This window comes from Plectropomus leopardus, chromosome 16 (genome assembly GCF_008729295.1).
Source record: "Plectropomus leopardus isolate mb chromosome 16, YSFRI_Pleo_2.0, whole genome shotgun sequence".
Lineage (NCBI taxonomy): Eukaryota > Metazoa > Chordata > Actinopteri > Perciformes > Serranidae > Plectropomus > Plectropomus leopardus.
In genome coordinates this window covers 4,367,959-4,393,984 of record NC_056478.1, presented here as the reverse complement: position 1 = coordinate 4,393,984, position 26,026 = coordinate 4,367,959, and the positions used below count along the sequence as shown (strand labels likewise).

At 40.3% G+C, this 26,026-nt stretch overlaps 1 protein-coding gene across 1 annotated transcript; it reads right to left on the bottom strand.

The window, feature by feature from the left end:
* Positions 1-1,129: 1,129 nt before the first annotated feature.
* Positions 1,130-17,898, bottom strand: LOC121955085 (hormonally up-regulated neu tumor-associated kinase homolog). The gene is made up of 11 exons (XM_042502874.1): positions 17,680-17,898; positions 13,829-13,951; positions 13,440-13,609; positions 9,680-9,735; positions 8,320-8,458; positions 7,951-8,078; positions 5,834-5,969; positions 4,375-4,552; positions 4,158-4,241; positions 2,107-2,404; positions 1,130-2,029 (listed from the first exon to the last, which is right to left on the bottom strand). The coding sequence occupies exons 1-11, from the start codon at positions 17,896-17,898 to the stop codon at positions 1,251-1,253; spliced, it is 2,310 nt and encodes a 769-aa protein (XP_042358808.1). The 3' UTR covers positions 1,130-1,250.
* Positions 17,899-26,026: the final 8,128 nt, after the last annotated feature.

Below are 26,026 nucleotides of genomic sequence, written 5' to 3'. Positions count from 1 at the left end.
ATGAATTGAACAGTGGGAAATAATAGTTTTAGCATCTTTTTGTAGCTGCCGTTTACACAACACACACCCCGACAATGTCTATGCACAGTTTTAAACTGCTGCCGTATCTTTACATCCACCCCTTATAAATTAGTTCAGCTCGCAGTAATATTTCATCCCCCAAATGACTATTTGTATATCAAATATTCACCTCATGTTACATTCAATTCATAAAGAAAACTTGTTTTTCTCGCATGCCTCCACAATGAAGGAAGAATCCAAAAAACTGAGAAAATTCTTGATGAATTTACGTCATAGGAAGCAAAGTTTAACATCAGCAAAACTACGTCAAAACATCTGTTTACAAACGTTCACACGCCTCCTGCAGGATAATAATAAGTCTCATTCATCAGTTGTGTGCTTTGTGCTTCACAAACGGCCGTTTACATCAGGGAAATTAACTAAAAGTTAAACGTATCTCTGCTCTCATTAAAGCCAGACTCCACTGACAAAAACAGTCATTCAAGCTTGTTGAACACAGGAGCTGCTGGTCCACCGCTGTTTCAAGCAGTTTGTGTTATTGTGTGTTTTTAAGCTGTTAAAACCCTTAAAAACACAGATGGTTGATAGTTTTACTAATATTAAATGCTGCCCCACATGACTTAAATTTATCAAGAATTTTCTCTGTTTTTTGGATTCTTCATTCGCCTTGAGGCGTGAGAAAAAAGTTTTCTTTAAAAAATCAGTATACCTTAATGTTGCCCTTTCTCTGTCAAGCCCAGTATGTCTTAAAGGTCCAGTGTGTAGGATTTACGGGTATATATTGGCAGAAATGGAATATGATATAAAAAAGTGTATTTTATTTAGTGTAGAAAAAGAAGAAAAAAGAATCACGGTGTGATCGGAGAAGCACAGATTAGAGGGTGCAGTGATGAGAAACACTGATTTGTAGCAAAAAGCTGCGTTATTCAGTGGTTTTATCAGTTTAATCACCTGGTTCATTTGTTTTGGAGGGAGAGACACCGAAGTGGATAGTTCGGCTGCTGTTAAAAACCTCCTGAACAATGAACACTAAATAAACTCTAACCAGGAGAAGTTTTATTTGGTCATTTGCAGCTCTCATTGCTAGATGCCACTAAATCCCCCTAAATCCACATGCTGGACCTTTAATTGTTAATCTGCTTTATAAATTCGTCACTGACCTTAACGCTATCCTCTTTTTTCACTGCACCTTTTTCTGACCGCTATCTCTGCCTCTCTATCGTGTCCTATCAGTAGTCCATGCTGTGCAGCTGGTTCTTCCTGTCTGTCTTTCCCTGCAGGGCTGCAGGAAGCAGCGGCAGGTTCAGGTCCGCGACCCGGCGCTGCAGAGATGAACGCAACTGAACTGAGTTCCTCTTTGCCCCGTTCAGCCCTCCCCCTGCCGTCCCTCTCTCTCCTGCTCCTCCTCCTCCTGCTGCTGAAGACAGATCCCGTCTCTTGCCCCTCTCCTGCCTGAGACTTTTCATGACCAAAGTGTGTTGTCTCTGCGAGGGGAAGGCGGGAGGTTTTGACCCATTCACCAGGAGTCCTGGGGGTCCGGGTCGGGTCAACCCAACCCATGTCATCTTCCTGCTTCGCCCATCTTTTAACCCGACGTTGCGCAGGCGGGGCAGCGGGGCAGAGGGGGACGTCTGTGTCGTCTCTATGGTACCCAGGTGGTCTCGGTCCGAGGAGTGTGTGTCGGCCTCCAGGAGCATCCTGGGAGAGATGCCGGTCTTATCTGACGAATAAAATGTCTGCAGCTTCTCCAGGCGCTCGTTGATGCTCAGGTGATGCGAGTGGTCGTCCGGGTGGCGGTTGTCATGGAAGCAGTCTGACCCGGGGTCCGCCGCCCCGTCTGACTGAGTCGTCCTGAGCAGGTGTGCGTGTCGGATCGGCCTCGACGTGCTGCTGTCTCTGATTGGCTCGGGGGGTAAGGGGACTTGGCAAGGAGCGGAGTCACAGAGCTGAGATGCGGAGCTTTTAGGAGGAGAAAGATGGACGAGTTCCCTGTCTCCGAACACAGACACTGGAACACACAGATACAGTACGTCACACGCTGCACTGGGGACGTGTGCAGCTGCTGTTTCGGCGGTAAAACCTTACCTTCAGGAAACAGTGTCTCTCTGGTGTCCAAGGTGATGGCGATCTCCTCATCAGTGGCCCCGTCCTCTGTAGACAGACGGGCCGGGGAGGGGGAGGGAGGGCGAGGGGGTATTGAGGGGGAGGCAGAGTGAGGGAGCTGAGGTAGAGACGGTGAAGGTGGACGGTTCTCTGTGTCCTCTCTGTGGTCCCTCCTGTGAATGTCCTCAGGCTTCTTCCTGTTGCTCTGACACTCAGCTGTCTGTTGGGCTCTCAGTGGTCTGCTGGACTGTTTCGAGCTTTTCTCATTGGTCTGTTCACTCTGAAAACAAGCAGTGATTATTTCTCACGAGACCCAAAAATGTTCTCAAAGGGGCACCACATATATACACCGAGCAGAGAGCACTGACAGCACACCTCACACTAACGAAGTCCACCACAAACAACAGAGTCCTGACTCTCAAAACCAGGAATCTCACGCTATCAAACATGACTTAAAGGTGCATTTTGTAAGATCTGGACACAATATTATGTTTTTTGTTTTATTTTTTGAAAAACTGAACCAACTCTATCAACAGAGTGTGAAGAAGTAAAACCTTTGACGTTATGTCCAAGACGCCACTGTACTGTACTGCAAAGATATCCTCTGCTGAGCAGTGAGGGACGAGTTATCCCTTCTGTAATGATGTTTCCTGGCCTGAGAGGCGACAGTGAGTCTTGTGGCCTCCAGTGTGCCGCAGGAGAGGATGAAGAAGTTGAGCCGGCTGCCGTCCATGGATACAGCGTACAAATACAGTCTGAGTTAGTGTGTCAGAAACACAGTGATGGCAGAAGCTCCAAGAAAACAAATATTATTGCCATCACAAGCAGCTCGCGGAGAGAAGCAACGTTCCACGGCAAAGAAAAGGAGCGATGTAAGACGAAGCAAAACTAGAGTAAACATTGATGTGACTTTTGAACACTGGAGAGTACAAAGATGCAGTTTGATGCTGAACTCACAACACCACACTTCTGGACCTTTATATACATCCTCCGATTCCTGTAAATACTGACTTTTACAACAATTGTGTATAAATCCGCAGTTTAAAATAGTCCCCAAGAAATGCACCATTTCCTCCTGTCTGAGCAACTTTAGCTGGTCTACAGTGCTCAACACGATTTAGGCCCCAGTTATTTAGCTGAGATTCTGACACACGACACTCAAAATCCAATCACTTCTTAAAACCAGTTCTTATAGACCTGCTTTTAAGTGATGTCATCTTTTAAATTGTCTCTTAATTTTATTTTTAAATTTACGTTTTAACGTGTCAATCCTGCTCATTATTATCATTATTATTATAAGTGTTATGTGTTTACTGCATTTATTTTATTATTGTATTTTTCTAACCTGTTCTTACCTTTCATCTCCTGTCTAATCTCCTTTGTTTTACATTGTTGTCCAGCTTCTATTGTTAGAATCCCTGTGGGGTTTATTACATACGATACGATACGATACGATATGATACGATACGATACGGTACGATACGATGCGATACGATGCAATACGATGCAATACAATACACTTTACAATATCGCCTCTTATCTGCTTTGTTTGTCAAAGGATTTTGTAAATTCTGTTTTTAAAGGTGCTATATAAATAAGGCAGGCTCTTGCTCGCTGCTTTGAAATTCTCTGTCTTGCTAGGACCTTATCTGTTTTTAAATCATTCCATAAAACATATTTTTATGGGACAGCTTTTCCTTTTAATGCCTGATTTGTACTATTGTGATGTGACACTATTGTGTTTTATTTACTTTTGTTCTGTTTTTACACTGTGCACAGTAGGACAGGAGCAAAACAATGTTTTCATTGTAACTGTATTTTTTGTTTTGTTTTGATCCACGTTGTGAAGCAGATAGATAAGTGCTATACAAATGAAGTTAGTATTAGTATTATGAGAAAGTACTGAGTGATCGACTAAATCATTGTTGGCTTGATTTACTTCAGGATTTCTTGTCATTTAATGCTATCTTTTAAACATTCCTAAACGATCTCTGCATTTGTGTTCACAAAGTACTTTAAGCAGTTAAAACTACCTGTTGCTGAGTTTTTGAGTCGGTGTTGTTCCTCTCTCTCCACGTGTTCTTGCTGGGAAGACTCCACTCGTTGCTCTCCAGTTTCTGCCAAAATCAATTATTTTTAGCTGTTAAAACTTCATTGCAGAACATGAGAAAAGTTGCATTTCTTTCATTTCTTTTTTCAGGTACCGTTAGACCGACCCACTCATGTGTGTCTATGTGTGTGTTTCCTAACCTTGCTGCCTTTGGCTCCCTTCTGGCTCCTGCTGAGCTTGTTGAGCAGCAGGTGATAGGAGGCCATGATGGCAGAGGGTCGGTTGATGGTGAGCGTGTGTATGATTTCAGAGAGCGAGTATCCCAGCGTCTCCGTCATGTATGTCAGCACAGACGAGTTAAGATCCTCCGGACACAACCTGGGGAAGACCGAGAGAGTTGGATGGACAAACAGTTACAAGAAGAGTGACGCAGAGAGAAATGTCGGGAATAACTGAGGATTTATTGGTGAGAAAAAGTAAAACTAGTAACTTCAACTGTGAGCAGAACGAAGCTGGAGCAGTTTCTGCTTCACTCATGTGGATTTGAGAAAATGTATTATTTCCAGAGGAGCCATACATGATTGCATTTCCACACTGCGTAAAGTGATAAAAGCCTTTTAGTCATGCTATAATACACAAAGCTTTTTCTCTGCTGACCACAAAAATGCTCGTTTTGTTACAAAACCCACAGTGATTTCCCGCTTGTTTTTTTCCCACGTTGTAATGTTTGCAGCAGAATTTTCCCTGAGAAGAGTCTTTGCTCTCATGGTACAAAGACAAATACTCACAAATACAGCGAAACACATGGATACTCCGCTTGCTGTGCTTAGAGACAACTTTTGCAAAATGTCATTCCCAGCAGCCCCATGCACGTTTCTAGGTTTTTAGGATATTTCAAAGATTTTAGGAAGTTTAGGACATCTCTAGGAATTGAGCATGTTTCTGGGATTTTAGGATTTTTCTAGAATTTCAGGACATTGCTAGGATTTGGGTTGTTTTCAAGGATTTTAGCATGTTTCTAAGAGTTTATTTTTTCAAGAAGATAATTGGCATACATCACCCATTTTTATTATGTTTAGATATATTTAGGATCTATATTTTGCAGAAAAGACGAGGCTGGGATATGACTGTTGATTTTTTTTTTTTTTTCAAAATCTTGATCTTGATTTATCTCATCTCATCCTGGCAGAAGCATTAGTTTCACATGATGTGTTCAACAACCATCTGAAGTTTGGAAATACTACAATAATTTCTCTTTTTACAGTTTCTAGTTGTGGTAAATGATGTGATTTGGGCTTTTTTTCCCCTTTCAAACTTGCCGTGTTTTAGGACTCATATGGTAATTAAAATAAATAAAACCACTGAAGTTGTATGTCTCTTCCCTGAGCCAAAAAAAAAAAAAAAAAAAAAGTCTCTCCCTGGGGCTTAAAAAAATTATCTGACATGTCTCCCCCTTTTCTCACCACCCCCTCCACCATGAACAGCCCCTTAGAATATATATAATATAATGTTTTACTACAATAAAATTGGTACATTCTGCTAAATCTATTATTAAAAGTATGTAAAATTATAACATCCGTATACAGTTTAATATGGTTGTGTTGCTTCAGAGTGAGTTTGCAGTCAGTGTGTCAGTGTAGTGACACAGTAGATCTCTACCTGTTTTTGTAAGAGAGTGTGTGCAGCGGTTTCTTGGCATATCCCTCGTTGATCCATCTCTCCTCCATTGCAGCTCTGACACTGGGCCTCTTCGCCGGGTCTGGCTCCAGGAGAGACAACACAAACGCCACCGCGCCTGGAGGAGGAGCAGAAGAAGAGTCGATTTAAAGCGATTTAAAAGGGGGCAAACTAAAAAAACAAAAAAAGCCACTGTTGCACAACTACTCCACTCTGCCAGACTGATGTCACTCATCGAGACTTCGCTGAAAACGTATCACAGGTGACAGCGTGGAGAGAGGCAGGATTTCCCCTCAGGAGAGCCGAGCCGCCCTGTGACAGCCAAGCGGGGCTGATAGTTTGACTCACGACGAGGATTTCTGATAAGCTGCACAGTGCGGACGAGCAGGTGGATTCAGACAGGACGGCTCCATTCAATCTGCTTCTATCAATTGTATCACTGGAGTCACCAGAGTTTGTTTATAAGTGAATAAAATGCTGTTTTTGTTTGATTTTAATTACAAACATGTGAAATAATCGTTTCTGAAGACACTTATAGGTCAGTTTACAAAAGAGTTGCATCACCTTTGGGCTGCTAATCCTGCACAAATAACACAAAAAGATACTTTGTAATTCTTAAAGCACCCACAATGTTTGAAATACACTCTTAATTAAGCTGCCAAGCAAATAGCTTCTCAATGTTATTTGCACATATTTAAATTAGGTCAAATCCATACAAATGGTGCAAAAGCAACCCTTTTCTTGGCATATGAGCCTTATTTTGAAAACAGTGCAAATCACAAAAAATAGCACCAATCACCACAAACAGAGCAGTGAAATTATGGGCGTCTTTAGAGAGTTGTTGGTAACTGAAGCACACTGAAAGACTAAGATATCAATTAGCAAATGCAGTTTCGCTCTGTCACCTTGCCTGAAGGTTTTAGAAATGCCTCTGCACCTCATGAGTCAGGACCTGCAGCTTGCAGTTTGAAAACTTCTTGCTATCTCTTGTGCTACAGACTGTGTTCTTGGTGCAAAAGCATGATTAATTATTTGCCACATGGGATATTCCAATTAGATACAAAAAAGGGCAAATAGCACTCAGCTGCAAATCTGTATGGGCATGTTTGTGCTGTAATATTTGTTGTAAATTGGACCTTGTTTGCATGTGATGTGTAAATAGTAGCATTATCATCAGCTGCTATCCATTCTTTGTCAATTTATTTGTAATAAAAGTCCTTAAAACACTGCTGAAGTCAACATAAAAACATTTTAGTTAAAAAAAAAATAGCAACTATTACCAAAAGGTGGGAGCAAATGAATTATGTGCCTGTCTGACAAAAATTGCTGTGGCAGAAGAAAAAGAAGATTGGACCGACAAAAGAAGCAGTTTGGGTAACATCGGGAAGGAGGACAACGTCTGAAAGTTCATGTCGATGTCTAAGATGCTCGTCTGCGGCAGCGATACAGCCTCTAATGTGATCTTGTCACAGCTTCAGAGTTTAGAGCCGTGCTGGTTTTCCCCACAGTAACAGGAGCTATGTTTGTTTGTGGTGACATGGCGCCATGACAGAGTGTAATGGAGTGATGAAGTGTGAGAAAGAGACCAAAATAAAGCGGAGAGAAACAGAGACACTGAGGCCGCTGTGTGCAGAACAAGCAGAGGAAGGAAGAAATAAGTGAAACAGTTTTTCCTTTAATTATCTGTCTCATGACATATCTGTTTTTTGTTTCATATCTAGGAGACGACGCTTACGTCCTTCAAAGAAACAGTTCACCCAAAATTAAATTTACAAATTTTTAGCATGTTGGGCTGCATTTCATGTATGGAAGGTGATATACAAATAAAGTTTATTATTATTATTATTATATTTTTCCTCTTAGCTGTAGTGTATTTGTCAATCTAGACCTCAATCACAAACACTCTGCAACTCACACCAAAACAATCTAAAATTGATAAAAAGCACCACAGGTAAGAGGAAAAATATGTGTTTTTTATTTAGGGGTGAACTACTTTCCGTGAGCCTTTAACTATAAGTTCCAGAGGCAAATTTTGCTCTTTAACCATCTTGTGCAAACACAAAGACACTTGAAAAAGCCCCTCGGTGAAATGTGGTTACCTTTGCTGATGTCGCTGGGGATGCTGCTGATCTCTCCGTTGACCATCTTCTGGTGCAACTGCTTGATGTTGAAAGGCTCAACAGTGAAGGGAAGAGTCCCTGTCAGCATGGCAAACATACTCACACCTCTACACACACGCATGCACATACGCACGCACGCACGCGCACACACACACACACACACACACACACACACACACACAAACATGCAAGCAAAATGTGAAGAGAAACATTTACAAGTTGCATAGACAGTAATGCATCATGTAATTTGTTTTAAACCATAAATAACAACACAAAAACGCCTTTTGCACACTCAGCTGTGATGGCAGGACATCAGGCGTCCTCGCACACTGAGACTTCAGCACTTACACGGACCAGACGTCCACTTTGGGTCCATACTTTCTGTGCGCGAGCAGCTCAGGGGCGGCGTAGGCAGGACTTCCACACTGGGTGTTGAGGAGCTCCAGAGACAAAGATTCAGCCTTCAGAGTGTTACTCAGGCCAAAGTCTGTGTGAGACATCAGCATTTAACAGAGGACATTCGCAGACGCACCAGATAGCTACGACAGCTTCGATCATGCTGAACACTTTGCATCAATATCATAAAGTGTAGAAATTATGAACATAGCCACCGTGACAAACCCACTGCTTTGTGAAATCATTTTGTAAAGCCTTGAATTTGGCGTTTTTGGCCATCGTCATCTTGGATTTTTGGAAAAAAAGAAAAAAGGGACTATACTTGGCCAAAAGGGTGGAGCTAACACCAAATCCAGTTGTTGCTTGGTTAGCCTGGTGAATTTACAGCTATGGTTACAGCTATGGCCTCAGACTCAAAGGAGTGAGAAACACAGAAAAAAATCAAAATCACATTACCGAACGCTGAGGAGGACTTTTTTAGGAAACCAAAATGTTACGATTAACTTTTCAACTGAGAAACACACAGAAATAATGTTGTATATGTTCTGTTCTGTTCACCTGGAGCCAAATTATCCGCAGAGGTCTCTTCCTCTCCAAAACAAGCAAACCAGTGATTTAAACCAGTAAAAACACTAAATAAATCAGTTTTGTGGCAAAAATCAGTGTTTCTCAAACACTGTTTGGCATGTCAGAAGTGGGTCATTAGCTGAGCAGCTGCTGAAAACACTGAATAAAGCTGTTTCACATCAAAAAAATCTGTGTTTTTGTGAAACTGCTCGGCACAGATGGGCTGCTAACTGTGGTGGTGGCCACAAAAATTTGAATGTCCCAATCTACAGCCAGTGTTTGGTCTGTCTATGCTGGGCTACTGTAGAAACATGGCGGTGCCACACAGAGGACTCGAGGAGGCCCTGCTCCCTATGTAGATATAAACAAAAACGTGACCATTCTTATTTTTTACATGATTTTAAACTAAAGAAACATACATAATGTGTTATACTCCATTCTACCAATATATCCCCCTAAATCTTACACACTAGACCTTAAGATGAGTGACTTAAACAAAAATTCACCCCACGAACACTAATAACCAAAACCATTTCTGTACCAAGCCGTAAACATGTTTATTTGGGCTGTAAAGTTGGGCATTTTAACATCGGGGTCTATGGGGATTTCCTTGTGTTTGGAGCAGCCTCTAGTGGCCATTAGAGGAAGTTATAAAAATGCAGTTATAAGCATTTTTGCATTGGCTTCATTTCGATCGGCACACTGTCAGTGAGATGTCACTGTAAGAAAGAAAGAGTATACTTACCTACAATCTTTATGTTGTTGTGTTCGTCCAGCAGGAAGTTTTCAATCTTTAAATCTCTGCAGAAGAGAAGAAGAAAGAGAGCATGTTGGTCACAAAGACTGTGGTTCACTGCAGTATTTTCATGAGCTCTAATCCTACAGGAATTTCTAGAGCGACTGTTTCCTTCCTTTCCAGATGAGTGTGTTGGAGCACTTAAATTGACAGACACTATGGTGGTTGTCCAATTTAAGGAGTCCTGCAGCGTGTGTTTGGCCTTAGTAAGCATTTTCTATGTATTTATGGACAACCAGATGAGACTGGACCCACAGAAGTGAAGGAAAACCTGAGCTAAATTTGGGTTTGTGCAAAGCTCAGGCTGAACAGTTAGTGGTAATTTGGGGGACCAGTTTGTTTTGGACTCCTAAAAACCTGCACCCGTCATGCTGTTCAACTCAAGCCAAACTGAAAGTTTCAGATTAAAAAAGTGAAGCTCTTTACTCTGCTTCTCCGCCACTCTATCTCTCAGGGATCATACGCATTTTTACCAATAAATTTCCATGACTTTTCCATGTCTTTGATGCAAATTTTCAAGACTACACATTGAAATGACCATTGATACTCCCCATTGTTTTCTTTTTCATTACTGTATAATAGTTTCTTTATATTATTCAAAGAAATAATGAAATCTGAACAGGATTAGAACTGAACATTTAAATATAACTAAGGGACTGTTCATTATTTATAGAAGGGCAGGAGGTGGTGCAAAAAGAGGGAGACATGTCAAATATTTTTTCAAGCACTGGGAAGGTTTTTTATAATTTTTTTTTTGGCTTTCGGGGAGGGGGTTTCAACTTTCAACTTTGATTTAAAAAGAAAACATGCCTGCGGGTTTAGAAAGCATGTTTTCTTTAAAACATTTGGCTTTTTTTCAATTTGGTGATTTTCAAAGAGGTAGACAATTTCCTTTCATAAATTTTTTTGGCAGTTTTTAGGGAAAAAAATTTGGTGGTTGTCAGGGGTGTAAATCACTGGTTTTATCAGGATACAATACTATATCGATACAATTTCGATTCAATTCGACTTAGGGGCCAGTGATCGGTATGAGCCGATATTATCGGTTACAGGAGAAGCTGCCACCCCTTTCTTTGCTTTTGGCCAGAAAAGATAAAAACAACATACACATAATTGTTAATATACAATAATTGTTAATTCTGTTTGAAAATGCTTTCTGTAAAAAAATGCTTTCATTTTAATCAAAACCATGATTTTTTTCCCAAAAACTTCAGGTCAGTCTGACATGAAGAAAAACTTCTCCCAACATCCTCAAAACGTGGACTAAAAACAAGATCTTTTCACTAAAGTCTAAAACTCAATAACAACTGTCAAGGATCACAGACAAAACAACTGTCGGTCAACTGTCACACTCCCCCCATATTTACAACATGCTAATGTTTTTAGCATAACTCTACGGCATTTTATATTGGAGAAATTAGCTTAGCGATTAGCGGACTTTTCCTCTACTCAGAACTTAACAAGTTTACTGTTATTTATGCTTTCTCTGACTCTCCGCCGGTTTAAGTCCCCGCACCTCCCGACAGAACAAATGATTTTCAGTCTACATGAACGTTTTTTCAGTCAACATCGCTAAACCGGAGCAGCTAACGTGACGTTAGCAAGACGTGAGTAAAAGTCGCCCGGCAGGTACTTCCTGTTTCCTCACTATGGCTTTTGTTTACATATCACGTGCGCCTTCTGTTGCCTCGCAGTTTCTCCGAAAACAAAACATTTCCACACTGATGATTTATTCCTGAGTACATAATAGTAATATATCCTCATCATCTTTCTCTCGGCTGCCGCCATCATCTGCCGGACGCTGTGTGATGTCACACAGACTTTCAAAATAAGGGCGCGCCTGAAAGAGGACGATATGCATCGACGTTTACACTTATCGACGGATTGGATTTTTTTTGCTGAATGTTTTTAATAAAAAATGTTTACTTCTTTTTTTTTTGCAATTTTTGAATAAAAACATTTTTTGGCATTTTATGTTTCTATAAACATTTTTGGTGATTTTTAAGAAAACTTTCTGGATGTTTTTTTTATTCTTTTGGCAATTTTTAAAGAAAAATATTTAGGTGAATTTAAAATCAACAAAATTGCACCATTAATCATAGGCAGAAACTGTTAAAACAGAAATTATCGTTAGACTTTCAATTTCCCACCGGTCCATGGACATATCACGTGTTACTATAGGAGTTTTGTGAAACAGATTTCCTCGTCTTTTCCAAAACTTGTAGGGTATATTTAGTTTTCCAAATCTTTTCCAGGCCTGGAAATTGCTATTTGCAAATTCCATGACTTTTCCATATTCACCTGGGAAAGTTGCCTCACTCCCTTAAAAGCACCCCAGTGCCACCACCAACCACGCCGCCTGCTCCCAAACTACAGGGCTAAATGAAAATCTGCGGTCAGGCAGAGAGAGATCCCCTATAAACTCTACGCTGGGAATCAGCCATGCTCCTTTCATCTGCCTTCATCTAACCAACAGACACTCGGGGTCCCAAAAATCCAGGGAACGCCGCTCACACAACCCAAATTAAGTTCAAAGACAGACGCAGGAAGAAAAGAGGGAAAAAGGGCAAGAAAGAGCGAGAGCAGACATTGTCATAAAGGAGAAAATGTATGCGGTAAACCTACTGGATGTGGGTGGTAGGAGGTGCATTTAAGTGCAAATTTTCCATTTATTTCCAGTTTAATCATCTCTGTGTGGGACTGTGGTGGAGAGTGTGAGCGTGCGGGAGTGTGTGCATGTGTGCGAGCATGTGTATGTGTGTGTGTGACAGAGAGAGGTGCGATTGAAGGGTTCAGAGCGCCATCGTTGAGGGACTTCATTAGAGAGGAAGTCCATGATGTTGTGATGATGTGTGAATCATGGCGCCGGCGCAGGATGATGAGGTCATTGCCTGGTAATCACATTCCCACCTTCAGAGGAGCCAAGGTCTTAAACCAAAGCCCAGCGCTGTGCATATCCTGCGTGTGTGTGTGTGTGAGTGAGTATTGGGTCTCTAACACGTACACACACTAAAATGCCTTTAAAATAACACTCTCAGCTCCCACGCTGCACTCTGCCATGCATTGCCTTGTCTTCTGTAGACTGTTAATGCCCTGCAAACTACCCCGTGTGTGTGTGCATGAGTGTGATAAAAGCGTGTATATGTGAGTGTCAATCTAAATAGTCTGACTTTAACATCCACCATGCAACAAGCAGCTACTGTTTGCAGGTAAAGTTCATTACCATTACCATGCAAGCGACACTAGCAACACATCCAAATTTATTTATGCGGGTCTGCCTGTTAGTCGCCATTAGATATAGTATATAAATAACAATGCAAGCATTCACACTTAGCACCCCTGCAGTCAGAAAGTAAAAAAATATTTCTTGCATATGCATCATATTTTTCTGATTCGCAGACTCCAAAACACCACAGATATAATGTTTTTGTCTACAGTTTGGTGCAGTAACCGGTACAAATTGGTTAGGATCAATATACGTGTATCAGTTATTTCTGAATTGTTTAAGAGGTACGTTTTTCAAAAGTTCTCGGCACACAAACAGAAGAGTGAGGACTCTGTATACAGTTTAGAAAATAATAGTAATATATAACAATCACAAAGGAGACTGCATGAATAAAAGCAGATGGAAGACTTCCTGAGACTCTGCAGAAACTAACTCAGTCTGAGGGCAGACGTCTGTAGCACATGTACGAGTGTGCGGTATCACCTGTGTACGATGCCGTGTTTGTGCAGGTGTTCCACTGCAGAGAGGATCTGACGAGTGTAGCGCCGCACCTCCCTCTCCTCCAGCCTCTTCCTCTCACAGATCCTGTCCATCAGGTCTCCTCCGGCACACAGCTCCATGGCCATGTAGTAGCTGTTCTCCGTCTCCAGAGTCTGACACACACAGTTATTCACATGCGTATTAACTGGACCATGCTTAGTCGACAACAGCTGATATATATCCTCAAAATCACATTTCGCAATCAACATAATCAACACTTTATGGGGCGAAATTAAAGCAGGTGGAATGCTGTAAGACTCCATCATTACTTTTTTTGGACTGTATATGTAATGAAAGCATGAATGTGAATATGTGTGTTTTTATTTTTCTACCTCCAGCAGGACGACGATGTGAGGATGTCGGATCATCTGATGAATTCGAGGTTCTCTCTTCATGTTCTTCAGCACGTATGAGTCCTGCCGGGCTTTCTTCTTGTCAATCACTTTTATGGCCACCTGATAAAAAACATACAGACATGTACATCCATGAAAATGTCTGCTTTATTTTGTTTTTTAACCTTAATTTATTAGAAGGAAACGTTTTTGCTCCTTTAAAAAGTTTGCACCCAAATTGAGTGTTCACATGTACAGCTGTGCTACTGACAGATGTTCCAGTCATTGTGGCTTCAGAGCCTTGCTCAAAGGAACTTAAACAGCACTTGTTGATAAACTAGAGTGAATCGCTCTTCCACCTACATTTGAACCATTGGTACTTCAGTCACAAGACCTTATTTAGCCTCAAAAATGGACCCTTAATTTCTATCACTCCATACAATACAAAACCCCTAACCTTTTTATTAAAGATGGCAAGCAAAAGACAGGAACAGGGGAGAAAAATAAGCTTAAAACAAATCAGTGTAGAAAAATAAACAATAAGCAAATCCTCCCTGGGTAAAAAAAAAACAAAAAACTTTTAAATCTCACTGCACTGTCAAATTGTAATTTTTATTGCACTCAGCATTGGGAGTTTAGAGTCTTTAACTTTGGCAACTATTTTGCAATTCTTTGTAACTAATGATAATGATATTGATGATAGGGAAAAAGCACTGTCTTACACAGGAAACTGTATTTTTAAAATGTATTTGTATTTAAACTGATCAGCTTTCTCAGATGACTGTAGTTTGCGATTAACTTTTTAAGAAAAACACTTTGTTGTGAAAAACAGTAAATTGTTCGTAAGATCTAAAAGCTACGGTAATTTCCATTTTTATCTTTTATTGTGTCTTGTATTTTGTGGAATTTTTTTACTTAAATCTAAAATAAGATCCATTTTTTTCAAAAGCGTCTAAGGTCCACTGCGTTTGTATATTTGCAGACTTCACCTCCACAGGTAACGAGGGTTAAGAGGAGCAAACACCCACGGAGATGAGTTTGGTCATTACTATGGCAACAAGGTCAGGTACACATGAGCCAGGGTCACGGACTCAGTGACTGGTGAAAGAACATTAAACACAAACACACATGCACACAAACACACGCACGAACGCACGCACGCACGCACGCACGCACACACGCACACACACACACACAAACAATAAATATGCTACATTTCTATGTTTCATTATATATAATTTCAACGTCTCTAAAATGCCATAATCTATACGAGCTGGCTGTCATCAGGAGGTGGAGCGGATGTGTGTCACCTCGCCATGACTCCTACAAAACTGCAGACCACTGTTCAAGACCAATGAACAACAAAACCCATTGTGATTCAGTAAGTCTTTGCTGTGTTTCCAGTGGCTTTTTAGGCAGAAAATGCAGGTGTTTTGTGGCAACCTGTTGCTGTTCCTAGCTGTTTATTAGGCCAACACGTGAGTGTTTTGTAGCGACTTGTTGTTGTGCTTCTGTTGGCTTTTTAGGTAGCAAACGTGGCTATTTTGTAGTGACCTGTCACTGTGTTTCCAGCAGTTTTTTTAAGCACCATAGTGAGTGTTTTGTAGCAATCCGTTGCTCTGTTTCCCGTAACTTTTTAGGCCGGGTGTTTTGTAGCAACCTATTTGGTTAGTAGGTTGGTATACTTTTTAGGCACCAAACCTGGGTGTTTTGTAGTGGCACATCATTGAGCTTCCAGTGTTTTTAAGCACCATAGTAGGTGTTTAGAAGCGCTGCGCTTCCATCAGCTTTTTAGGCACTAAATGTGGGCATTTTCTACTAAACCTTGATTTTTTTTCGAGCGGGGATAGTGACACGAAAAACAGCTGTTCTTACTGAGACATTGCTGCTTATCGAGCGGGGACTGTCCCTCTAACATCAGGTATTTTAAGTCAAAACATGATCTTACTCTCTAACCATAATCAAGTGTTTTTTTATTTCTAAAACTAACCAGTGTTGCTGGAATTTTAAGTTTCAACTTAGCTGCCACATAACATACAAATGCAAGTAGGGCTGGTCGATATGGAATAAAGTCTTATCACCATACGTTTTTTTTATATCAGTTGATATCGATATATATCACGATATACATCAAATCACTATTTCTGTCGAGCTTAAAGGTTCCCTTTTACTCCTCAGTGAGATATTAAGATATCATAAGTAGGGATGCATGATAATTACAGAGACCAGTAATTTTCGGCCTGATTATGGGACTCATAACGTCATACCGATAATTCTGATGACAACATTTTTGGCCGATAAATAGAACCGATAATTATGAGCATAAATTGCTTTGATTTCTCCCGTGTTGCCATGGTTTCGCTCTGCCAGCAGGCTGCTACACACTACTACAGCTCGGTTATGCTAAAAGAATAAACTGATATTTGATGCTTTATTCCTTCCAACAACAAGCAGAACAAGCTGTGCTGCTTCCTGACATTTTGGGGAATGTTCCACTCTATAGTTCAACTATAATACACATCTATAATAAAACTATAATATATATCGGTTTATTGGTATCAGTTGAAATAATCACCATCGTGCATCACTTATCATAAGGTTAATTGTGGTTTAAATATTTTTTTTCTGTCAGACATTGAACATGACAAACTGGCGGACCTATTCAACTAAAATTCAAAGAGGTCCAGTTACTAAAATTTCCTCCCAGCAAAGGTCTGAACCACATTTGGTGGTTTGTTTTTTGTCCTCATCGTTCACTGACACAGTTTCATTTGGCCATGGTGTGTTGGAGTGTAATAAACCCTTGATTTATTATTATTTGTTAAACTTTGCACCATTATATAAAAATTAAAAGTTCCACCTTAAACAAACTTCAGGTAAATTTAAGCACATTGTGCTGATAATAGGCCAACCTCTCCTGACTGCAGGACTCTGACTTCAACATCCATCAAACTTCTGTGCTGTTAATCATCTTATTCAGGAATTAAAAAAACAGTAGTAGGTCTACTTCTCTAATAGCTGCCAACAGCTTGCCAACATTCCCAGTTAGAGAAATGGTGAAATTAAGGTCATGTGCTTGTGGCCCCAGGCCCCCAAAACATTACATCTGCCCCTGGTAATAATAATGAGAGCTCAGCGTGAGCGGCTGGATGAGATGGAGCGATGTGTCCTGCTGTTTCTAAATAATTCATCCAAAGTCTGTTTAAACCTGAAACTAACACAAAGTAGTCTGTAGAAGTCTAAAGAGTCACTTTCCATCTCTGCAGATTTGGCTGTTCCAGCGCTGTGGCTGTCAAACACTCAGCTGTTCTAGAGTCAAAGTTGTTCACTGCATTTGGTTGACCATGGCGCTATTCATATTATCATTGGCTGTTCATGTTGTCTGTCAAAACATGGCTGGAATGCGTTCTATCGACATTTTATCGACTATGTTTCATATTTCAATCGAGGAAAAGTTAATTTGCGATTCATATAGTTATCGTTTTATCGCCCAGCCCCAAATGTAAGGTATACATAGCTTGCAGAAATGTGAAATGCAAGTTTTTTTTAATGGCAACTGGGCTGCTTTATATATGCTGAGCAAAAGTTGTGTTCCTGTAAGATCCCTTTAAGAGTCATGCTTGTGAAATAAATTACAGATGTGCCTGACTGTGTTTTTGTACATAAAACAGGAATAATAATAGGGCACTGCCTCCTTCAAACACAAGTGAATTTAATCATCAGGTACAAGTTGTAAACGTGTAATCATAATCTTGTATGTGTGTGATCTTTCTCTTGTCACCCCTCCAGTGTGAGGCGTGTCTCTCCACGTCTCCTCACTCTTATTCTCAGCTCGGGGGGAAAACACCGACCTTTTCCCCCGTGCCGATGTGCAGCCCCTCCATCACTTTGGCAAACGATCCCTTGTTGATCATTTTCCCCACCAGATAGGATCCCACGCGTTTGGAGTGGGGGAAGCTCCGCAGCAGCTCCCTGGGGACTTTCAGAGAGGGCAGCCGCTCCCGGCCGGGCCCCGAGGCTTCCCACTGGGACCCGCCGCGCTCTCCTTCACCACCTCCCTCTGCCACCATGTCCTCCGGAGCTGGCTTCAGTGCTGCAGCTGGCATCCCGGACAGGGCCAGGGCCCCATGTGGCCGCTGCTCACACACACACAATCAAATCAAAAAACAGGAGAAAACACATACTAACACACACACACACACACACACAGGGTGAAAGACGGAGGGAGACTGTTGCCAGAAATAAAATCCTTCGTCAGGAGCAGGTGTGTGTCTTCAGATGCAGATTCGTTATCCTTCCACTCTCAGGTAATTATATCCTTTAGTCCAGACTCCTCTTCTGTCAATTTCACAAACGCAGGTGCCTCAAAGCGTCTCTCCTTCAGTCCAACATTGGTGTCTCCCTGCTTTTCTCGCTCCGTCTCTCTCTGCCGGTTAGTGGATGATTAACTGTTGTGTTCTTAGGTCAGCTCCAGTGATGAGGAGGACATTCTACACCGTAATTACCCCCCCTCCCTTCGCACTCACTAAGGTACACACACACACACACACACACACACACTCACAGAGTTACACAGTAACTCCTCAAACTGTCTTACTCTACCTCCTTGGGTCCCGCTCTGAAATCTTATTTTCTAGTTCTGTCCATTTCCTACACAATCTGGTCACTTTCTCCACCATGAGGACATTAGGACAGGTGGACAGGTGGACAGGTGGACAGGTGGACGAGTGGACAGGTCAGGGTTGTTATGATGCCCTGAGGAATTGCACCTGAGGACTTTGGGGCCATTTACATGGCAACGGTTCTTGTGTGAAACTTTAAACTTTCAAACAATCTGCACAGTTTCAAGATTAGTGTCACGAATTCAGTGTCTGACCAAACGTCTCCCCTTTCTTCCCCTTTATGATGCTGAGAAATAACCAGAAAAGTGTTTTTGTAGATGATGTTACAGCAAAGTTGACTTTTGACCTTTTGGATATGAAATATCAAAGTGATCTTTAATAAACAAAATCTAATCAGTTCAGGGAGTCCAAGAGGACATTTGTGTCAAATTAGGAGGGAGGAAATAACCTCAAGGCAGCTGCAGAGATATCCAACCAAATCAACAGAAAAAACACAGATATAATGAATTTGCACATTATATGTAGTGAAAAATTGGAACGTGCAGTGGCGTGTGACTCAGGTTGTGACTGAGAGTGCCAGCAACATGATAAAAGCATCTAACCTCCTCCCTGGCACTGAGGAAGAGGATAGTCAGGTGACCGTAGGTGCCAGCAGCGCTGAACATGAGGAAGAGGAGGATGAGGGACCACCTGCGCTCTCAAACACGTTAAAATCAAAATATGAGGCAGATGTTTTCGTTTTCTTTTTCTGGAGCGAGCGCTGAGCGATTTGAGTGGAGCGGGGGGAAATCTGAGTGAAGGGTGGAGCAATAATAAGCGGAGCGGCCGGAGTCGCCTCTGAGCGGGCGTAACGTACAGCTCGGTGCACGAGGGACGGGAATTCTCATCGCTCCACTCTGATCACATGCTTTTGTAGCAAATACATTCAAAATCTTTACATTTCAACACAGCCGAGGTTTATTTTATGTTTTGTTTAAGCACAAACGCCACTTGGTCATAATTAGGAAAATATTGTATTTTGGCTAAAAAATACACAGTTTTGAGGGCACAATCTTCACAAGGAAAACACCAATGAGTCCCTGAAAAACACCCAAATTTGAGGCCTAAAAAGCAGCTGGAATCACAATAACAAACGTTTTTGTTGGTCAAAGACTAGTCCTTGGTGTCATCTCCTACACCTCCCAAAGTCAGCTCATATAAAGAACATTTTAACTTTACATGTAATTTTTTGATATGATAAGTGTAAATGATTCAAATGTAACATATTCATGTCTTGGAAAAACATTCAATAGCAACATTTTCTTCTAGCGACTGGGCTGAGGTTACCTGTTATGGCCTCTGTGGGTTTATATGCACAAAGAAATGATCTGATTATTGAAATTTAAAACTGGATTTATAAGGGTTTTAAAGATGATTTTATGCTGGAGAGAGGGATCAGAGCCACAGAGGCATGTGTTATTCTGGCGCTGGTGATCAATGGAAAGCAGCGGTGAGGTTTTGTGCTGATGAGTGACGGGCAGCATTGAAGTATGTCTGCTTTTCTGCTACTGTGTGTATTAAAGTGCGTGCACGAGTGTATGTGTGTGCACGTCAGGGTCAGATTGCAGTGTTGCTGCTCGATTCTTCCTCTCTCAGCTGATGAAAGGAGGGATAGAGCCTTATATCCGCCATGTAACCCAATACACTCACACACTCTCAAACACACACACAAAACCTTACGCAACCTTTAACTGTAGTAGCCAAGTGAAGCTTCTCCAGTTGCGCTATTTGGTTTTAAATATGTTGATACTGTATAATGTGATTTGGCATTCAGAGCGCACACACACAGTTGCAGCAGCCATGACAGTTTTTTGCTCTTTTGTATGCACCCAGGCGCCGTTAAACTCGGTGTAATCGCAATCAAAACACTTTGTCGACCACTTTCCTCCCTTTAGGTGACCGTGCCAGCCTTTTAAAAACTCTTTATGAGATACAATCATTGACCAGCTCAGGTCCAAACTGTCTGCGCCATAACGAAAAGAGACACATAAATATAAAACGCACCCATTCTGGTGTCAACAGTTTTTCCAGAATATTCAGAGACGAGCCGCAGAACACAGGAGCAGCGCGCCATTAGTGGTTTCACATCAGTAGAATCCAAAATGCTGTAAAAACATTCAACCAAACCCCTTCAAGAAAATCAGTCATTTTCCTGCACAAATCAGATCTCACATCTTAATCTCTCTTTTCTTCTTTTGTGTGTGTGTGTGTGTGTGTGTGTGTGTGTGTGTGTGTGTGTGTGTGTGCGCTCGTATGCCAGGAGCCCTACACTTCATAAACGGGTCTTAAGGTCCTGGCGTGTGTGTAGGAGGAGGTGTTAACACACCCTCCCTAATGCTGACGAAGGGTGTCAAGCTGTATCTGGCTCTGTATTGGGCGGAAACAGAGGAGGACAGAAAGAACGGAAGAAAGTGTGACAGAGAGAAAGAGGAAGCAATGCGCCGCATCCGTGCCAGAAAAAGTGTCAGACACAAGTGGAATGTAACCAAGTACATTTACTCACATTCTTTACTTCAATATGAATTTGAGGTACTTACACTTTACTTAAGTCTACTTACTAACTTACTTGATATACTTTTACTCCACAACATTTCAGAGGGAAATTTTTATCTTTTTTTATCACCACATCTACAGCCTAAGTTACTAGTTACCTTACAAATTCAGATTTTTGCACATTTAATGGTGACAGACGTATCCAAATTTGCACTGAAGGTGACTTTATGATGATTTTATGCCTAGTTTTTATAACTACGATTTCTGTCTTGTTATTTTATTAAATTACTGCTGTGTGTTACTGATTCGTTTTACTTTGGGTACATTGCTGCTTGTTTTTAGTTGTCCACCAGTACCCCTGACATGTGCGCAGGTGCGAGGGTCAGTTCATTGTTGCTTGTAGGTTTAATTTTTAGTTATGTCTTGTAAGGTGTCTCTGAAAGGAGCCTATAAATAAAATACATTATTATTATCTTTATTATTATTATTATTATTATTATTATTATTATTATTATTATTACCATGAAAAAAACATAAGAAAAGCTCATAAAATATGGCATTTTGTTATAAAATATACTACCCAAAACTTAATCGAGTTTGATTAAAAATTAATTGGCAGCTACTTTTGATAAACGGGGGTTCACTGCTGAAAAGAAAAAACGAATCTGTCTACGCAGTAGAAACACCAGAAAAAACAAGGAAAAGGCTCTAAAACAAGTTTTTACTTGTGTAACAGAGTACTTTCAAAGTGTGTTATTAGTGCTTTTACAGAGGTAATGGATCTGAATACTTCCTAAATCACTGGCGAAGGATGAAGGACAGGAAGTGAGTGAACAACTATAAAGAAAGGATGAGTGAGAAGGAGAGAAACCGAGCTTCACTACTGAAAAACAAATGTGAATTAATAAGACCTCAAGAGGCTTTTTATATAACCTCGGCACTGCCATGCTTAAATGTTTTGCAGAGGCTTTTCTGTGTGTGTGTGTGTGTGTGTTTGTGTGTGTGTCAATGTGTGTTTTCATGGTTCAGAAAAGGTCATTCTCACTGCCAGAGACCGCAGTCTATTTGTGTGTGCTTTTATGGATATGCACATATTTGTAAACTGCTTCTAAAAGCGATGTATGTTTTTGAGATTGTCTTTGCATCTACACACGTGCATATATAAACATCATTTACATGCCTTGCAGTATAATTATGAGTGTACACAAGTCCTGCGTGTGTGTGTGTGTGTGTGTGTGTATTTTGCGTTGGCGTGGAGGAATGCTGGCTTGCCTGTAGGACTTGGCGACCTTCTCGGCGGTCACATTAAATGAGAAGAGAAACCCCCTTCTGCTTCCTGCCTGTAATAAATGGATCCCCAGCAACCATTAAGGCATATTTTAACACCAAATAACTCCCCGAAACCACACTAGAACAGACACAGTCAACCCCCACCCTCTCACCATCGCTCTCACTCTCTCTGTCTTCTGCTCTGTTTCTTACATTTCTCTGTCAATCCTTTTATACCCAAAAAAAAAGTAAAAGAAAAAAAGGAAGACGCTAAATGTTAAAATAAGATCTTTTTGGTACCACGACAGTATTCTACTTTGCAGCCTGTTATAGTGTTTCATGAGGTATACTGTAACTCTTAACAGTCTCCTTTTCTTTCCCCTTCTTCAAATGTTTTAACACTGCGGACCATTTGTTCTGTTTAACTGTGGCTGCTTACTGAACAAAAGACAAACACAGACAGACCTGTCAGTAGTCTCACATAGACTCTGTGTACTGCCGATTGCTGAATGGTGGTGTAAGCGTACTGCAGCAGTTACCTCTATTAACAATGACTTCAGTTATGAAATAACATGTTAAAGTAGTGGACATATGATACGATATGAAAAGATATGATATGATATGAAAAGATCCATTACCATACCATACCATACGGTATGATAAGGTACGACACGGTACAATACGGTGCGATGCGATACCATACAGCAAGATATGTTATGATGCAATAAGAAAAGATACAATATGATATAAAAAAATATGATTAAGAAATATGAAATATGAAAATATACAACACAACAGGACACGATACAGTGCAATATGGTATGGTGTGGGACAATAGGATAGAACTTGGTACAGTACGATACAGAGCAATGCTGTTCGATGCTGTACGATGCTGTACGATGCTGTACGATAATGTACGATGTGATACCGTACGATACGACACCATACGGCAAGATATGGTACAATGCAATATGAAAAGATACAACATGATATAAAAGATACAATATGACTTCAAACGATACAATGCGATACGATACGATACAATGCGGTGCAGTGCGATGCAACATGAAAAGATTCGAAAAGATGTGATTCAATACATTATAATAGAATATAATACAATGCGGTACTGTGTGGCACGATACAATGAAATATGGTACAGTACAATACAGTATGATACAGTACGATACAAAATGAAAAAGATACAATACGATACAATACGATTCAATGCGATATGGTATGATACGCAGTGGCAGCGTTTGCCATAGGCGATATAGGCGACCGCCTCAGGATGGTGTCAAAATTGCACCCAGAAAAAAAAGTGTATGTAATCTATTACAATCTAAGCAGTGCACTATGAATCAGTCAAGTGGATTTCAGGGGCCTTTTCACACAGCCACTGGAGTATAACGAAGAGTATTTCTTCTACAACTACTACTAGTATTTCTACCACTGTACCACTGAGAGGAGTGTATGTAGAGGCGGAGAAAATTAAGAAAAGAAAACCAACCACAGATCCACTACAGAGCTACGTCACATTAATTCTAAGAAGCCGGTGACCACAACAAACAATCACAGACGTTTCATCGAGTTACATTGTGATTCGTTCAAGCTCTATTCAGTAAAGATGAGTATTGGGTGAAGGTTAATTATAAAGTTCTCATGATGTGTTAAATGTTATCTTGTAAAATGTACTTTTAGGGTGACAAACTTGAATATGTAAGCTATTTGAGGGGGAAATTTGCAAATGTTCTAAAAGCCACATAAAATAGATATTAAAGAGGGAATTATGATATAAAAAGGCATTTTGCTAAATTTTTTTTTAAAAAGATAATTTTGATGTGAAAGGTTATTTTAAAGGTTGTTTCATAAATGTGGATCACTGAATTTGTGCTCATTTAAAGGCGATGTAATGAAGGGCTTAATTACCGTTCAGTTATTCTTCATCGTGTAGATTTATTTACAAAAAAGAGGAAAAGGTCATTTGGGGCGAGGCTCAACTAGGGCATCAAATGTACTCGAACTGCCACTGATGATACCATAAAACAGATTCTGGTTTAGCAACAGGACAGACTAATGTATAAAGGTATAATGTATTTTTCAGCCTGTAACATTTAACTGGGGAGACTCTGAATCGCCTTTTGGACGGCGCAAATTGTTATTCTTCGTTTAGAGCATACTAAGGGTCAGTAAAATGGTTACCGTAATCTTCACACAAATTTGGTGTTGATTGTATAATTTAGTATCAAGTTTCACAGACAGGCAGCTGAGCCAGGCTGTACTACAATACAGCCTGATACTGAATCAGATTTGAAAAACCAACAACTTGACATGACATAAAAGGAGTATTAAGGAGAAAAATACAGCAAATTTAAGGTGTAATTGCACCAAAAGTAACCACAAAATGAAATTAATGCTTTTTAATTGTTACCATATCTTCTCTACCATAATTGAACCCTCTTTCACCACAATTAGTCAGAAGTAATGATTATTTCTATCTATTAACAAATGTTCAGAGAAGTTGTTGCATGCTATTTTTGTGTTGTTAACTAGGTTATCCTGCTTCCAGTAAACTGCCTTTGATCACTTTCAAAAAGCAGTTGGAACGACTTTTTCTATGTATCTTAAGTTAATTTAACTGCATTTCTCTGCTGTAGTTCATCTTCTTCCAGTGTGAAGTAACTGATAGCTTGGAGGAAATTCCTAAAAAAGTGCTGGTCTGCTGCAAATCTGAGGTCTTTCAAATCAAAGCTGAAGACATTTATCAAACTGCATTAATTCATTTCATCAAATGAACTGCAACTTTTATTCTAGTATTTTACCTGTCTTAGTATATTTCAGGTTGTTTTCATCTTTTATTGTTGTTGTTATTATTTTCAAGCTATTTAATGACAATTTTAATTGCATTTATATGTGTTTCTTTTGCACTTTAGATGTTTTATGTTAAGCATGTTGAGTTGCCTTATTGTCAAAATGTTCAATATTAATAAACTTGCATTGTCTATTCTTTAAACGTTCCCCAACACTGATGACATGCTTGTTTGATACAGTACATGGAGGACATTGTCCAGCCCAGACAGACATCATTATCAGGGTCCACCTCTGCTGTCCCTGTCTGCCCTCCAGTGGACGTAACACACTGATGCAAGGACGCTGCTCTCAGGGTTTCTGCAGCTTAAGGTAAAGTAGATTTAAGAATTAAAAAAAAAACAGTCTGAATTAAGTTTAAGATCAGTTTTCAAAAACCGAAACTGAAGGACAATTTTGTTTTACCCAAATGGTTGTCACATAATTGTTTTTTTTTGTCCAGTTAAAAAGTTAGATTATCTACATCAAATGTTGAAAAAACAACCTTTTTTTAGTGGTTCACATGGAAGAAAGTTAACTTATTATGTTATATTATCATAACGGTATCTATTTGGTTTACCAAGAGAAGTGGGAAACATCTGGCATTTCTGGACAGTTTTCTGGGCATTTTTTTTGTGTGTTTCTCACTCTGCATGTGAGATTTCACTGCCTGGATTCCCATCATGAGGAATTTAGAGAGGAATTTATTAAATTATTTAAAGAAAACAATAGATGTTTCCAATTATTTTGAGATTTTACTGTGCAACATGAGAGAAACACGATTCATAAAATCCTACTTCCCATGTCTGAGCATTTTTAGGACGTTTGAAAGATATATCTAAGTCAGTTTGATACCAATTAAGGCCTTACTTTTAGATTAATGAATTTAATTCCTTTAAGACTTTTTAAGAATCCCCATGAAGCCTCACTG

Excerpts from the sequence above, each read along its gene's own strand:
- LOC121955085 (XM_042502874.1), bottom strand. The coding sequence starts at position 17,898 with ATGGTGGCAGAGGGAGGTGGTGAAGGAGAGCGCGGCGGGTCCCAGTGG. Across the intron at positions 13,952-17,679 it reads ACATCGGCACGGGGGAAAAG|GTGGCCATAAAAGTGATTGA; the intron begins GTCGGTGTTTTC and ends GTTTTTTATCAG. Across the intron at positions 9,736-13,439 it reads AAACACGGCATCGTACACAG|AGATTTAAAGATTGAAAACT; the intron begins GTGATACCGCAC and ends TCTCTTCTGCAG.